The sequence below is a fragment of the Mastigoproctus giganteus genome, chromosome 14 (genome assembly GCF_048544385.1).
Source record: "Mastigoproctus giganteus isolate SK-2022 chromosome 14, ASM4854438v1, whole genome shotgun sequence".
Classification (NCBI taxonomy): domain Eukaryota; kingdom Metazoa; phylum Arthropoda; class Arachnida; order Uropygi; family Thelyphonidae; genus Mastigoproctus; species Mastigoproctus giganteus.
Genome location: NC_143588.1, coordinates 91,344,638 through 91,361,454, shown reverse-complemented (window position 1 = coordinate 91,361,454; position 16,817 = coordinate 91,344,638). Strand labels below are relative to the sequence as shown.

The following is a 16,817-nucleotide window of genomic DNA, read 5'->3' as shown; positions in this document are numbered from 1 at the left end:
CCTTATTCTTGCTGGAAAAATTCCTGCATATCATTGAAAAAAAAAAAATCTATAAGCTGTCCTAGCATCCTGTTTTCAATGCTCAGTGAACTTCATGTTTGACTTTACAACTACCCCCCAGGTCTTTTTCATTCTTTACTGCCTTGAGTGTGGTACTACCCAGTTGGTATGTTATTCTAGGATTACTGCTTCCCATATGCAGTACCCTGCATTTGTTAATATTAAACTTAACCACCATCAAAGGCTGACAGGGTTGACTACCCTGTCAGCCTTTGATGACCATTAAGCAAACTTTAAACATTAATGATATGCTTTCAGCAATATCATTAATAAATACTGAAAGCAATAGTCAGTCCAGCACTGAATTTGGGGGCTCCACTAATATGAGGGACATTTTAAAAGTTCATGGTATTGGAGGGTCTATTTTAGTAGTCTAGTAATATCTTACTTTTCAACATAGACCCCTTTGGAATCAATACACTTTTGCCACTGATGCTGCAATGTGTTGACTCCAGCTGCAAAGAAAGTTTTCTCCTGGGCCTCCAGGAATGCATCCACCGCAGCAGTGATGTCAGTGGGAAAATGGATGCCAGGTAATTTTTTATATTAGGAAATAGGTGAAAGTCCAAGGATGCTAGATTTGGTGAATGTAGGGAATGATCCAAGATTTCAAAGCCATGCTCATGCAGGCAGCCTTGTCAATGAAAGATTTGTGAGCAGGTGTTGTGGAACAAGTCTAGACTCCTTTGCTGAGTTGTCATCAGCACTTGTCTTTGATGTTTTCATGCAAATGCCTCAAGGTCTGTGTAATATGCCCGTGTGACTGTCTGCCCTTTCTGAAAGTAATTCACTAGCAGTGTTCTATCAACATTCCCAAAAACTGATGGCATTACCTTGCCAGTGGAAGGTGTTAACTTGGCTTTCTTTGGATGGGGAGAAGAGCTACTTTCCCACTGTTTTGGCCGTTTTGTTTCTGGCTGAAAGTGATGAACCATGTCTCATCTATGGTCACAAACCCTATAAGAAAATTTGTTGGATCTGCTTGAAAATGATGCAAATGTTCACTTGACAACTCTTGTGCTTTTTTGATCTGCTGTCAACAACTTTGGGATCCATTGGGCTGACACCTTATTCATAGTGAGAACCTCTGTCATTCTGTGGTACTCACATATAGATGCTATGCCCAAGAAGATGGTAATGTACTGAATTGTCACTCTTCAATCACTCAACAACTTCTGTAGTGATGGATCATGCAGGTGTTCCACTGTGTGGGTTATTTTCTAGGCTCTCCCTCTTGTTTAAATTCTGCTGCTCACTTCTTAATCATGGAATAGGAATAGGCATCCTCTCCCACTGTTGCATCTGTGTCCTCATGATGTTAATTTTAATGTTAATGTTAATTAAATTAGCCTTTAATGTTAGCCCCTTTGCCAAATATTGGATGACTGCATGGGACTGATTTTGTCCATCTTTTCTCATTTGCAAACTTTGTGTACTTCAGGATCTGTAATTAAAAAAACATGTTTTTGAAACTGCATGAAACTTGGTGAGTTACTATTTGAACAATCATTCATTAAGGGCAGAAAATTTTTAACACTGCACCACTATCCTTTCATAGGCCACAAACTTTTTAAATGCACCTTGTAACTTTAGTCCAAGGAGGGCAATGCCCCCAGTGACAACCACTCTCTGTCTCCCACTCAACCAACCCTTTATCCATAGCAGTAACTTGTCCCTAATGGAACACTTTTCCCATTTTTAAGCAGTCTTTTATGTTAAACAGTATCAAAAGCTTTTCTGAAATCTAATATATAATATTAATCAATAATAATCAGCGACCTGAACAAAATCATCAGCAGTTATACCATTCATATATAGTGGACCAATATGATTTATTCCTCTCCTTCTAGTGTTAACATAAATAAAGAAGTCTTTGCTTTTCTTTGCATGCTTTGTTCGAGATTTCTCGTAATCCTGCATAAGATGTCGGTGTTCTTGGAGTATTCAGGACTTCATCAGTCCAAAGCCTACATATAGAAGCCAATGAACCTCCACTTCACTTTTGGAAAAAAATGCTCCTCAATTATGCAGTTAAAATGCATAATTGAGGAGCATTCTCATCCTATTCTCATCCTTCCATCTCATCCTATCTGGTCATACCTCTATGATCCTCAATGGGTAAACCTTTTTAGAAATAAACCTCATGGAAACAAATGTACAGGAATGTGTTGTCTACAGGAGCTAATTCAGCAGTGGAATATGCATTTGACCAATTCTCGTCAAGGCAGAGAAATTGTACAACTACTTCTGACGTTGGGGAAAACACTCCCTGACCAATCAAACCTTTCAGAAACTACATGTAGCCCACTCCTTGGCATATGCACAAACTCTACAAATTTATACTGATGGTTCCAAAAATGACACAGCTGTGGGAGCTGCTGTAACCCTACCAACATCAACATTCTCTGTCTCGTTACCACAGGACTGTAGTGTATTCACTGCAGAAACTCTATACCATTAAAATGGCTTTGACCTCGGTCAAAAATGATTTCAGTCTGAAAACTATAATCTGTGCAAACTCTTTGAGTGTAGTGACAGCCCTCCGTACCAATTTTCACTCAGATCCATTTGTAAAACAAATAAGATCTCGGATTTTGCAACTCGATAACAATAAACAGACCATCATATTCTACTGAATGAATACCTGGGCATGCTGGAATACCAGAAAATGAACGTGCAGATAAAGCAACAAGAAACCCCTCTGATAACGATCGTGTCCAGATTCCTTTTACAAACTATAAACAAATCATACACAGAGTATGCAATGAAAAATAGGCAGGAATTTGGTATAACAAGTTAAGCATAAAACAGAATCCACAGCTGTGAAATCCAGTTTCTAATCAAACAGACATGAAGAAGTTGTGCTGGCTAGAGCACACATTGGTCGTAATCACCTTATGCATCTCCATTTATTGCTAGGAAATGAACCTCTGCTTTGCTTGCACTGTGGTTCACCATTAACTGTAAAATATATTCTCATAGGGTGCACTCATTATCAACCTGCCAGATCCACAGCATTCCGATCCCTCTCTAACCTACAGGAGTCTCTTTAACTTACTCATATTATTGGGAACAACTACAATCTAATTGAGTTTTTCCAGTATCTAAAACTGATTAAATATATATGCTCTTCTAAATATATTTTAATAACCTCTACTATTCACTCCACAGGAATAAGTTGCAGTATGGCCATAGTAGCCCTTGTGCCAAAAAAACCCATTTCAACAACAACAATAATAAGATGTAAAAATTATTTTTTGCAACCAGTTCTTTTGTTACTGTGTCATAGTACCCAATCAGATTGGCCAGAGACAATCACTCCTTAATAGATCCATGCTGTGATTGCTGTATAATTGCATTGCTGTCTAGATTGTCCTGCAATACTTCTTAACCAGTGAATCTATATTTTACTCTGAACAGATGCCAAGCTTCAGGTCTGTAATTACCCACTTCATGTTTTGATCCCTCTTTGTTTATTGGGAGACATTTGCACAACTCTAATCCGTAGGGACCTTCCTTGAATCCAAGGATGCTCTCATAATTATTGCTAAAAGTTTTCTTATCTCTTTTGCTGCCTCTTTTAATATAATTGGATAGATTCACCAACTTTTAGCTGCAAAAAATTCTCTTCTACATTGCTTTCAGTTATCACAAAATGATTTAGCTCTCTGTTAGAATTTGAAGTACTTTTGGCATCCCTAAAAAATTCCTCACTGTGAATGTAGATGCAGAATACCTATTCAATTAGTCAACACCTTGAACAAAGTCCTTATGGGCCAGTGGACCAGTATGATTCATTTTTCTCCTTCTAGTGTTAACATAAGCAAAGAAGTCTTTGCTACTTTTCTTCACATGCTTTGCCTGAGATTTCTCATAATCTCCTTAGCTTGCTTAACTCCTTTCATGATCATATTGCAGACTAGTTTATGTTTACTGCAGGTTTCTGTATCTCCAGATGATATTTATACAGCTGTTTCTGTGTTTCTTCTATGCTGCTAGTCTTGTCTGTTCACTTTTTTAACAGTATCTCTTAGTTTTTACCCTAGTAGCTTCTACAATTACTTCCCCAAATGCTTCCCATTTAGAATTTGCAGTTAGTAATATCAGTAGCTGGTCCCATTAAATAGAGTTAAAAAATTATCTGAGAACATTGTAGTCACCTTTATGAAATCAATTACTCTCATTTTACTTTTGACAGTAGTTTTATCTTCATTTCAGAAACTACATAAAAATGGCTCTTAAAACTTTCTTTTTTTTTTTCTTCAAACACCAAAATTGTCAGCATCGCTTTATTATTTCCTTAGCCATATTTATAGTCTTGAGCACAGTTGGCATAACATTGAGTGTTGATGAGTTTGAATCTTTCTGATGAAATCAAATGGATGTTTTTTGCCAGCCTAATGATTTCAAAAATTAGAATAGTTATAGGTTTAGATTTTAGCAGTATAAATAAATGCATTCTCCTCATTCCCCTGAAAGTGAATGAGAAAAGAACACCTAAGAACAAAAATTGTGCCCTTCTGTGAGGTATTAAGAAATTTGTAAATTTTATGTTTGGAAGCAGTGTTATTACTCTACCCTTTAAAATTATAAAGAGTAGAATAATAACAATATCTTTGCACCTTAATATTATACAGTTATTGATGCATTGATTGTGGCAATGGATTTGCTTGTTGATCAGACCAGAAACCAGAAGTTTACTAGTCAAAGAATACTGCTGCTTTCAAATTTTGCTGCTGAATTTTCGTGTGATCAAATTGATATCATCATCAGAGGATTAAGAGGCACCAAAATTGAATTAAACACCATGTAAGTATTAATAAGAGTTTTTTTTTTTTTTTTTTTTTTTTGTTAATTAAATATATTTTTGTGACATATAAGTTGAATATGAAAATCATTATGGTTTTATTTTTGTTTCTAAGCTGAAATTATATATATACACTTTAAAATTGAAATACAGTGCAACTTTAATGTGTAGATTTTGGGTGGGGAGCAGTAATAACACCACATTATATGTTATTCATTTTATGACAAAACTTATAAATATATAAAAGATCACTAAACTTGACAACTTAAACCATAGGTTCCCAAAGTGGGTGATACTGTCCCCCAGTGGGCACTGAAGCCTTCTAGGGGGGCGATAGTGGGTTCAGAAGCAATTGGGGGGGTGTTCAGGCGGTCTAGGGGTCGGTGGCTCGGCTCCTTATCCATATTTTTATCTCCTCGGGTCCGGTGGATCCAGTTCAAAGGTCAACTAATAAATTCTATAACTTTTACTCTATGGACACAACTGAAATTCGCTATAGGTGAAGCCAGAACTGTTTTCTTCGATTTTCCCACTTCAATTTTCAAAACCTTCTATTTAATTTCACGCAAATGACAATAATGTGACATCAAGTGTGTATTTTTTTAGGCCTTTTTCTGTTATTTTTCTAAACCCACCCTAATTAGCCTAGGCCTTTGAAACGCGAGCTACTTTGAGTTGACATAAGAAGCAATAAAGCGAAACAGTAGCAACAACTGTTTTTGAAAGGCGAACAGATTGTATTTCCTTTCTTCAACGTGTATTGCTCCTACAAACAGAAAATCAGGGAAATTCATATTTTAGAAACGAGAAAAGCTGGTGTAAAACTGATAACACTGCAATGTGCATTTGATAAAAAAAAAAAAGTTTGCTTTATTGTAATTGTTTTTAGTAAACAATATCGGAACAGCAGTTTCCTGGGTTTGATCTTCTAATGAAATTTCGAGAAAATATTTCTATTTGTAGCTGCGTTATAAACTTTGAAAACTGGTGTGCAAAAGAAGAAAAAAAAATCATCCGTTATGAATAACGGATTGTTTCTTGAAATGTGTATTCTTCACAAAACCGCAATATTTTCTAACAGTACAAAGCTAACAGATTGCTACTAATGGCTGCTCAAAAAGTATTCTTAGAAGATATTTGCTTGTTACGCTTTGATGTCATCACAAAGGGAGAAATTCTGCTTTAGTACAGAAGCCGAATAAATTCACTATCCACGGTCATAATGCCGTTCTGAACTGCATTCAAAAATTTCTCTCCCCATCACTTCTCTTGCTTTGCTGTGGTTTTTGGCGAGCAATTTCACACAATTAAGTCGGTGACTGCTAAATCCGATGCAGTTTCTTGTATTCTCTCTCTCTATTTCGGGATCTCTGACCATGTGGTCATCCTGGAGTATAAACAGAAAATTTGTTAGTCAGAATGCTGCCCACCAGTGGCACCAATTATCAACTCTCTTACTGTCCTTCTAATTTTCAATATGTGCAGATAATCGACTTGGGTAAAATTCAAAAGTACTACTTCAGTTAGGAGCAAAAACCGTTTCCCCAACATAACGAATTACTTTAGGTACAATAAAGGACGACTACTGATGATTTTACTGACTGGAAGGAAATGTCCACAACTGTACAAGGCGGTCACTCAAAGGAAAGTAACTGTAGTCATTTGTATTCAAGGACAAGCTATACGGCGATCTTTGAAATATATAATGCAATTCACTGGCTAATATTTCCAGGGAGATTATTGCAAAATATTGTTCCGAAAAACAATTACAATAAAGCAAAGAGGGTTTTTTATCGAATGCACACCGGACAAAAATCGGACTAATCTGAACTTAGGCATCCTACGATGAAGCTGACATTAGAACTTTAGCATCTGTTGTGAAACTGAATGCAATAAAGAAATACTTTCGAATCTGCGATGAAACTGACTTACCAGAACTTCAGCATCTGTGATGAAAGTTACAGTTGTGGACCTTTGACAATCTCCTGGCCTTCCACCAAAAGAGTATTTTTATTTCTTTCTCTCTGTCTCTTTCCCTTAGGGTTAGACTAGAAAGGGTGAACTCCCTCCCCTAAAGAGTTCCCCCCCCAAGTGAATGAAAGGAAGTGGAAATTTCAGGAAAATGAACCCCATTTTCCTTCATTCGGCAAACAGCAGCTCTGTCAGTGCAAGAGAAGTGAAAAATTACATTTGCAGCTCCGAATGGAATTCAAGCAAGCAAACATATGACACTTTATGGTGAATTTTTCGGGCGTGTGTGTGATAATGAAAATTAAATTTTTCTCTCAAATATTTTGATGGTATCAAATGCATATAAAACAATCCGTTACTCGTAACATATATATATATATATTTTTTTTTTTCGTTTGCACACTAGGTAAGATGCATGCGAAGTTCCTTCGACATCAGTTTTCGAAGTTTATAATGCAGCTAGGAATAGAAATATTTTCTTGAAAGTTCGTAAGAAGATCAAATATACATCCATGAAACTGCTGTTCCGATTTAGTCCTCTAGAAACAATTACAATAAAGCAAACTTTTTTTTAATGAAATGCGCATCGTAGTGATCAGTTTTATGACAGTTTTTTTTTTTCCTTCCGTTTCCAGTATGGCTTCCAATAGATGAATTTTCTATATTTTTTGTTAGTAGATACAATACATACTGAAGAAAGGAAATGCGATATTTTTTTTTCAAAACCAATTCGTTGCAATTCTTTCGTACAACAATTACGAAAAGCAGTAAAAGCAAAATGTTGTGACAGAGCGACAATGCAAAATATTGTTCGCAAATGATGATGCTCAACTGTTTGTTTTCCACGAAAATTGTTTACAGTTTTATTTTCTCCTTGGATCACCTTGGTAATGCTAATGACATAAGCTTGACCAGTCAATTATATCTCCGCGTCTGTTGATTCATTTGAGACAGATTAGGCATGAATTTTAAACTAATGCCATAGTGCGTTTCATCTTCAAAGCTTCCAAGGCTGTTTTGCCGACGTAATAATTCATAAATTGATATGTGATCGTACATTTTTGCTGTTTAGGAATAAGTTTCATTATTTTTTGTGTGCTTTGCCAACAATCATCAGTCAAAAGTGTGATAGGTAAGTGGAGTCATACAAAGTGTAAATTAAATCTTTTATTTTGTGAATATTGTTGCAAATTTTATTACTTCATTATGTCTGAATCTAAAAAGAAATGTCGACAGTACAGTATTGAGTATTTGAAATATGGCTTTATTCAGTCTCCTACGAACCAATTATTACCTATGTGCTTTATTTGCCAAAAAGTATTTTCAAATGAAGCACTGAAGCCTTCTAGGCTACAAGAGCATTTGACTAAAATGCATGCTGACAAAAAGGATAAAGATTTGTCCTATTTTCAAGTACTAGAAGAAAAATATTTTAAACGTCCAACTATATCAAAACTTTTTGCCTTGTCCACTAAACAAGATAATGACGGATTACAAGCTTCTTATAATATTTCATTATTAATCGCAAAAGCGGGAAAACCACACACAATTGGTGAGAAATTAATCTTGCCGGCAGTAAAAGAAGTAATAAACACTGTGCTTCATAAGCCAGCGTCAGATATCATCAGGAAAATTCCTTTGAGCAATAATTCAGTGCAAAGAAGAATCGATGAAATGGCTGAAGATGTTGAAAAATCATTGTGCGATTATTTGAAGACATGCCAATTTCCATTCAACTCGATGAATCAACTCTCCCAAATAATGAAGCACTACTCTTATCATACGTACGATTCATAAAAGAAGAAAAAGTTTGTCAAGAATTATTATTTGCTAAAAATTTGGAAGCGTATACAAAGGGAGAATCTATATTTAATACCATGAATAAGTTTTTTTCAAGAGAAAGACATTCCTATTCTTAATATTTTGTCTGCTGCTACTGATGGTGCTCCAGCAATGACAGGGCGCCACAAGGGTTTCATAATGCATTTGAAACAAGCAGTACCAAATGTACTCGCTGTACATTGTGTTCTTCATCGTCAACATTTTGTTGTTAAGGATTTAAGTGAACGCCTGCGTACGTTGCTCCATTATGTTATTAGAACAGTCAACAAGATTAGAAGCAATTCATTGAGTGACAGATTGTTTAGCCAACTTTGTAGTGAAAATGAAGATTTCAATTGTTTGCTGCTTCACACAGAAGTTTGTTGGCTTTCAAAAGGTATTTGTCTGAATCGATTTTACAATTTGTTTGATTCAGTACTAGAGTTCCTAGAAAACAGAGATGATGGATTGTGGGCCAACCTGATTATATCTAAAAATGACATCGCTTATTTGACAGACCTCTATAAAATATTTAATGAAGTCAATCTACAATTACATGGTGATGAATGGAATTTAATTAAAACAAAAAACTTTATTGCTGCTTTTGTGGGGAAACTTCTTCTGTTCAAGCGGAATCTAGGCCGAGGGGAATATAGCCACTTTTCAAATTTATCAGCAGTGTCTCAAAAAGGAAGATTTACTTACATACTGCCAACACTTGGATGTTCTCCATGCTAATTTCAATGAGTGATTTAAGGATATTCTAAACATGAATATACCAAATTGGGTTCTAGATCCTTTCTCACATGTAAACACAGCAGGAGCATCAAATTTAGAAGCGAAACTCATAGAACTTGTTCAAGCGGAATCTAGGCCGAGAGGAATATAGCCACTTTTCAAATTTATCAGCAGTGTCTCAAAAAGGAAGATTTACTTACATACTGCCAACACTTGGATGTTCTCCATGCTAATTTCAATGAGTGATTTAAGGATATTCTAAACATGAATATACCAAATTGGGTTCTAGATCCTTTCTCACATGTAAACACAGCAGGAGCATCAAATTTAGAAGCGAAACTCATAGAACTCACAACAAATGAAGAACTAAAAATAAAATTCAAAAGTGGATACCACGAGTTCTGGCTTCAGAAATCAGTACCGACACTGTACCCTGGGTTATGGGAAATAGTGCAGAAATTTTTAATTGCATTTCCATCTTCTTATTTGGCTGAGTGTGGGTTTAGTGCCGTAGCAAATTTACTATCTAAGAAAAGGAACCGATTGCATATAACTGAGCGTGGCGATTTACGACTGTTTTTAACGAAAGTTGAACCCGATATTAACAAACTTTTAAAAATGCATCAGGCTCATCCTTCACATTAATTTGTTATTTTTGCTTTGTATTTTTACTTTATAAGTTTGAAATAAACAGTTTTGTAATATATTTAATGGTGTTTTAATTATTACAATAAGATTCTTACTAATAGTGAAATTATAGTAGTCTTATAATACCGTAACAAACTGACTAAAAAAATCGAGTGGCAAATGCCTAAAAAAATTTTTTTAGGCATTTGCCACTCGATTCTTACTAATGCATTTGCAATCTCTTAATATGTATTCCGAATTTTCATATTTAAACCATTGTATGAAACTGTGCATAATGTTATTCGAGCATACGCTTTACAATCTTTACCTATGGGCTTGTTTCATCAAAATCGGTATAGCAATAACTGTGTCAAGATGAAGCACATATTGGCCACTACTTTTTCAATAATTTAACAGCATAAGCAGTAATGTATCATTAGTTGCTATTTACGTCGAAAATATCAAACGGCTTGAACGCGGAAAACTGTTATAATGGGGGGCGTTACAAAATTTATGTCTTGCGAAGTGGGCGGTGGCCCGAAAAAGTTTGGGAACTTATGACCTAAACATTACCTTAGATAGTACAGCAGTTACGAAAAGATAAAAGATAGCCTTTTTATAATGCTGTATTGATCTGTATTGCCTTTTTATAATACTGTTGTACCTTACTGTTTTATTTTAGTTCGACTTTACACAAATTCGACTTTACATAAGTTTTTACCGGCCAGTGCAAACTAAAAAAAATATGGAAATGTGTTTTGGAGGTATTGTGAAAATATCGTAATGTTAATATCTAACACATTGTTTTTTTGTAGTTCGTTCCAAGACCTCAAAAGTTGAAATTTTCGCTATTTAACTCCCTAAAAGGTCATTTTTATAATGGAAATTGTATTAGTTTTATATAAATTTATGTCAAATAAGCACAACACAAAAATCACTTTTAACTAAAGGATGCAAAAACAAAACACGTGGCCAACATGTTTACAAACACTACCATTGGCTGAGAGGAAGGGCTATGCAGTCCAGCCAGAGAATGCACTACACTTTCATCATTATCATATGTTCCGTTATAAGAATCCATTTTGAATGCCTTTGTGATATTTTTCTAAAACACATTTCTGGAGATCACGACCATAAAATAAAAACAAATTTGCACTTTCCAATTTATTTGGCTTTTCTGTTAGTGAAATCTGTTATAAACAGGTAGTAAATTCAATCTTATTGCATTTGTGATAATACCAATAACTAGAATTGTTTGGGTGTTTACGTTATTATGGCGAAATGCTTCCCCTTCACTGAAATCTTCAATCACATAAAAAACATAAATAAATTTTCAGAATCTTCTCTTCATTCCTATTTACTTATTACAAAGATGAAGGGAAAGCGACCAACAGAAAGTGCAAGTGGTGGCAGTGCTAGGAAATGAAACAAAATTGATTTAGAAATGAAGATGAAAATGATTAAGAAAAAGAAGCAGGACTAAGTTTGTCCTATTGCATGGGAATTAGGTCTAGCTGCTTCAACAGTGAATACTATTTTGAAGGACAGTGTACATATAAAACAACATGTTAAAGGACCAAAGCATTTAACATCAACAGCGATCACAAAACAGCGTTTAGGTGCTATATCGAAGATGGAAAAGCTATTAATATTATGGATGAAAAATCAGATTGAGAAGCAAGTGCCCCTGAGTCTAATGGCCATTCACGCAAAAGCAAGAAGTATTTATGAAGATATTAAGGATAAATACGGCAAACTCCAAGCCAAGTTTGTGGCAAACAACGGGTGGTTTAATAGATTCAAGCATCATACTGGTTTCGATAAAGGAAAATTTTTGCGATTGCACACTTGTAATTTTGTACACTTTTGAAATTTTTCCTGCACATGAGATAAAAAAAATTGAATAAATAATTCTATTCACATGTTTGTCGAACATTTATTTTTTTGCATCAATCAAATTCAGTGTGCATAGTTGCAAATGCTGCATAAGCTTTTAAGAAATTCCAACTTACGTAGAGTTCTGCAGAACGGAACTCTTATGTAAGTCAGGGAGTGGCTGTATAAATCTGATGTATTGCAAAGAGTAGGTTTGAAAGCAAAAAGGACTGAGTTTTTGTATGAGTATAACTAAGGTGGGCTGTTTTTATAATTTCCTATCCACAAAATCTTTATGGAGAGCAGAATGCTGCATAAGCTTTTAAGAAATTCCAACTTACGTAGAGTTCTGCAGAACGGAACCCTTATGTAAGTCAGGGAGTGGCTGTATAAATCTGATGTATTGCAAAGAGTAGGTTTGAAAGCAAAAAGGACTAAGTTTTTGTATGAGTATAACTAAGGTGGGCTGTTTTTATAATTTCCTATCCACAAAATCTTTATGGAGAGCAGTTTGCAGCCATTTTTATTTAACTGTTTTGTAATAGTTTTGGTTTATTTCTGAGTACGTTTCATATTGTAGATCTCCTGGGCAGAATCACAATTTGCAGTGTTTGTTTTAGAATCAGTCTGTTTTGAGTAGGGAATTTTCAGTTCGGGTGTACATAATAATATCTGTGGCTTCTATGGTTTCAAGCAGTTTTGGTTTGTTTTTCTGAGTTTATTCATTAAATAAATCCCCAGGGATTATTAGGATTAAAATTAGGTTTATTTTATTGCACCAGAGTGTGTAACTTATCTCTCTTTCTGTATTTGTATTTGTGTATAGTGACATCTTTTCACAAGTTGATTTGCATTGTGTGTGTGTGTGTGTGTGTGTGTGTGTGTGTGTGTGTGTGTGTGTGTGTGTGTGTGTGTGTGTGTGTGTGTGTGTGTGTGTGTGTGTGTGTGTGTGTGTGTGTGTGTGTGTGTGTGTGTGTGTGTGTTCTCTTGGAAACAACCTCAATTTAAGAGAAATGTAAAAATTACTTCGTTTATTGATGGGAACTGGACTCATGCCTTTCCAAAAAAATAGCAGATGACATTGTATTGTGATGACTAAGCTACTGTAGAAGACTAACTCTCAGGGAAAATTGTTATTTTAACCAGAGCATATTGCTCATATCCATGTGTATAAATTATAAAAACGTCTTAGTTGTATTATGTGTTATTAATATGTTCACTGGCTGATTTGCTTGTTTTTTAGGCTGTAAAACCTAAAACAACCAATCGTGGAACCCTAGTTCAGCCTCCTAAGATCAGTTAATTAAGCCATGATTGAGAGGACTTTAGAAATTCCTCCAATCACTGATGGGAATCAAATGAAAACCTCTCCAAATGAGTGGCAGGTGGTGCTATATCATGCTGACTAAGCAACTACAGAGGACAGATCTTTAGCACACAAACAATACAACAGGCAGAGACTGTGCCAATACTTTGTCCCATTAAAATAGGCTCCTGAATTTTTCTGCATATTGACCACAATGACATCTGCAAATAATTAGAGCAGAGATATTAATGACTTTAGAAAAAATAACAGATAATTCAAAGCAGTTACCCAATTTATAAATTAATTTAAAACATTGGAATATATCAAGTTTCAGTAGAAGAGAATATTCTGTACTTTGGTCTCCATTTGTTTGATAATTATCAGTTTTGTTTAAATTTTAAGAAACCATCTGCTAATGTGGTCGAAACTGACCACCATATCAGTACAAAGAATTTCATGACATGGGGATGAAGTTTGTGGTAAGCATAATATGTACTCTATCTGTTTTAACTTTTCATGTGGCACTTAATTGTACAAAATACAGCAGACTCTTGATTTACTGGGATCGGATTAACCGGGACACTTGAAGACTCCAAATTAAAAAAAAAAAATCAACCTGAAATCATAAAATGCAAGTAATAACTAGAATAGGTATAAACAGATGTTTTGCAAGTCGTAAATGAGCGACAAGAAGCGGGGGTTGTATATCTTGCAACCCCTGCTGTCTTCACACCCATCGCTCAAAAAAAAAAAAAAAAAAAAAAAAAAAAAAAAAAGAGACCAAATGTTTAGTTTGTTTTAGTGCATCACCTCGATTGTTGTGTTCCCGTCACACTGCAAAAAGGCAAATTTTGTTTTGTTATTTGTCAGGAATGTTGGAATTTTTTTTTATAGTAACTATTTTTTTTGTTTAGAAATCACGAAAACGGGAAAACGCAAGAGAATTAAACAAAAACTTGAAATTATTGAAAAGTTTGAAAACGGTGCACCGTTAAATCTCTAAAGAACCATTATAATGTTGGTGACCAAACCATATGCGACACAGTAAAAAATAAAGGGAAGCTAAATGGTCGATTTTAAATCATTAGATTTAAAATCGACCCTTAATCGATTTTGAATCTAATGATTTAAAATCAACATCATAAAAAATAAAGGGAGCATCGTATTGGACACATGGGTAGTGCCTGGTAAGTTTTTTCGTTTTTTATCTATCGGCATACTTTTTATGTAAGTTGCTGAACATTTTTTGATACAGTAAGTCCCCGACTTACATAACGTTTTTTTATATTTTCTTTATATGACTGAAGATTTCAGTGAAGGGGACACGCATTTCACTATAATAACTTAAAATCCCACAGAATTCCAGCTATTGGTATTATTGCAAATGCAATAAGATCGAGTTTACTACCCGTTTATAATTAGATGCACTAACAGAAAAACCCAGTAATCCGGAAAGTGCACATTGTTTTTATTGTTTTATGGTAGTGACCTCCAGAAAGGTGTTTTAGTAAAATGTGAGCTTGTGTGGGGTGATAATAGTGAGTTTTCGCCTTAACCCTGTGAAGTTCTTTTCAGAAAATTTGATTAATTTTGACTGTTATCGTGGTGCCAACTAAAAAAAATAATTGACAGAGGTGCTAGTAAATCTATCAAGAAAAGGAAAGTGATCGAGTTGGATCAGAAAATTAAAATAATAAGGATGTATGAAAATGGCCAAACATTAACAAGTATCGTGCAGAATTCAGATTTGTCAGTGGCAACGGCGAACACTATTATTATTATTATTATTATTATTAGCATTAGCCATATGGTGCAAGGAAGGCTGAGGCTTATGCTGCACCAGCCAAAAAAAATTTCTGAATTAACCTGTGAGAGAGAGAGAGAGAGAGAGAGAGAGAGAGAGAGAGAGAGAGAGAGAGAGAGAGAGAAGTAGAAGGGAATCACCCAGAAAGAGAAGAATGATGATATCCAGCTCAGGACCCTGGGTGTGCCAAGCCCATACTCACCAGATGTGAGCCCCTGGGGATATAAAGGAGAAAGGCATAATACGAAAAATGATCAGCACCAATGAGGTCAACTGTAATAACCAAATACAAATCAGTTTTTACGAAATACAAATCAGTTTTAACAGTACAATAACATGCGTTTTTTTTCTTCCTTTTATGTTTTCTTTTCTTATGTGCCACTCTGGCTACTTCACCTCTGTCCCCAGATAAAATTTTTAATTGAACTAATTAAAAATATATAACTATTTTTCTTCATTCTTCTGAGGATATTATGTGGTTTTTGTAATTTTAGCATATCAGGGATATAGTAGCAATATTTTTTTAGTCATTCCCAAGTTACGTAAAACTCGACTTACATAAGAAGTCCAGGAACGTATCTCTTATGTATGTAGGGAACTTATTGTATTTTTGGATTAACCGGGAAATCGATTATCCGGGAATTTTTTTTTTTTTTTTTAACCATCTATCCCGGAAAATCGAGTGTCTACTGTATGTGAAAATTTGTCCACCAACCTCACTATCAGTCAACTTGATTTTGTTGTTTAATTCTGAAATCCACAATATTTAAATACACTAAAAATGTTTAATTATCCAGACAAATGAAGAAAAACATTATTGAAAAATATATGAACTACATTACGCAGCAGTGCAACCATGTAGCCAAACTAAATGATAACTAAATTACTCATCAAGACTTTACTTTACTTTTTTGTCTTTTTGACAAGTGGAGCTGTTAAGTGTTAAAGCAGGACAAAATTTTAAATCGGGACTTTTGTAAATCAGAGTAGGCAGTGGAACAAAATGATTGCTGGATACATAACACAATTATATAGCAACATATGTATAATAGTTATACATATTTTAAGGGTTCCTCCCCTTTTAATACAGTGGTAATAATGTAAGAGAGATGGAAAGGATAAAGCACCTTGGTGCAAGAAAATAAAAGGAGAAATACCAGAAGAAAGAGGACTTAAAAAGAAGAAAAGTAATGAATCTCATTTTCCAAGCCCAAGGGAAAGAAAGTGAATATTATTGAGATGTTATAAAATTGTCTGTTTTTTTTTTTTTTTTTTTCTACATTTCATGTGTAGATGATATTGGAAGGTAGATAAAAAAAAATCTAGAAAACACCTTATAAGCGCAGACAAAATAAATTATAAAAATATTGGTAGTTCAGTACTTTTATGTATAATTTAAATTACATAAAATATGACACTCATCTGATAATTTAATTGATGTTACTTAGAAAAAACTTAAGTTATATTATAAGGTAATTTATTAATTTTTGATATTTTACTAAATTATATAGTATGAATCAGAGCTGTATTGCTCAATATGTTCTACGTTGATAATATTAGTAAAATAATAAGGGGAGTTTACCTCAATATAGTGCGTAGAACACTTCCGTATGATACCCTCCAGAAATTAAAACGGAAAAAATGAAAAAATCGACAACTTACCGGTACATTAGAGTAAAATATAAATAAATAATTAAATAATCAATTTAACACAATTTAAATCAATTTAAAACAATTAAAAATCAAATTAACGTAATTAAAAGAATCTAACGAAAATATTCAAAACGATTTTCCTTCCTGAAGCTGAC

The 16,817-nt window shown here is 34.4% G+C and overlaps 1 protein-coding gene across 2 annotated transcripts in view; it reads left to right on the top strand.

The window, feature by feature from the left end:
- LOC150075349 (DNA repair protein Ku80-like) overlaps positions 1-16,817 on the top strand; it is a 143,759-nt gene that overhangs the window by 18,280 nt on the left and 108,662 nt on the right. For both annotated transcript variants that reach the window (XM_090388268.1, XM_090388267.1), the window contains exon 4: positions 4,698-4,869. In XM_090388268.1, the coding sequence (XP_090244394.1) occupies positions 4,698-4,869 (172 nt within the window). The remainder of the gene's footprint in view (positions 1-4,697; positions 4,870-16,817) is intronic.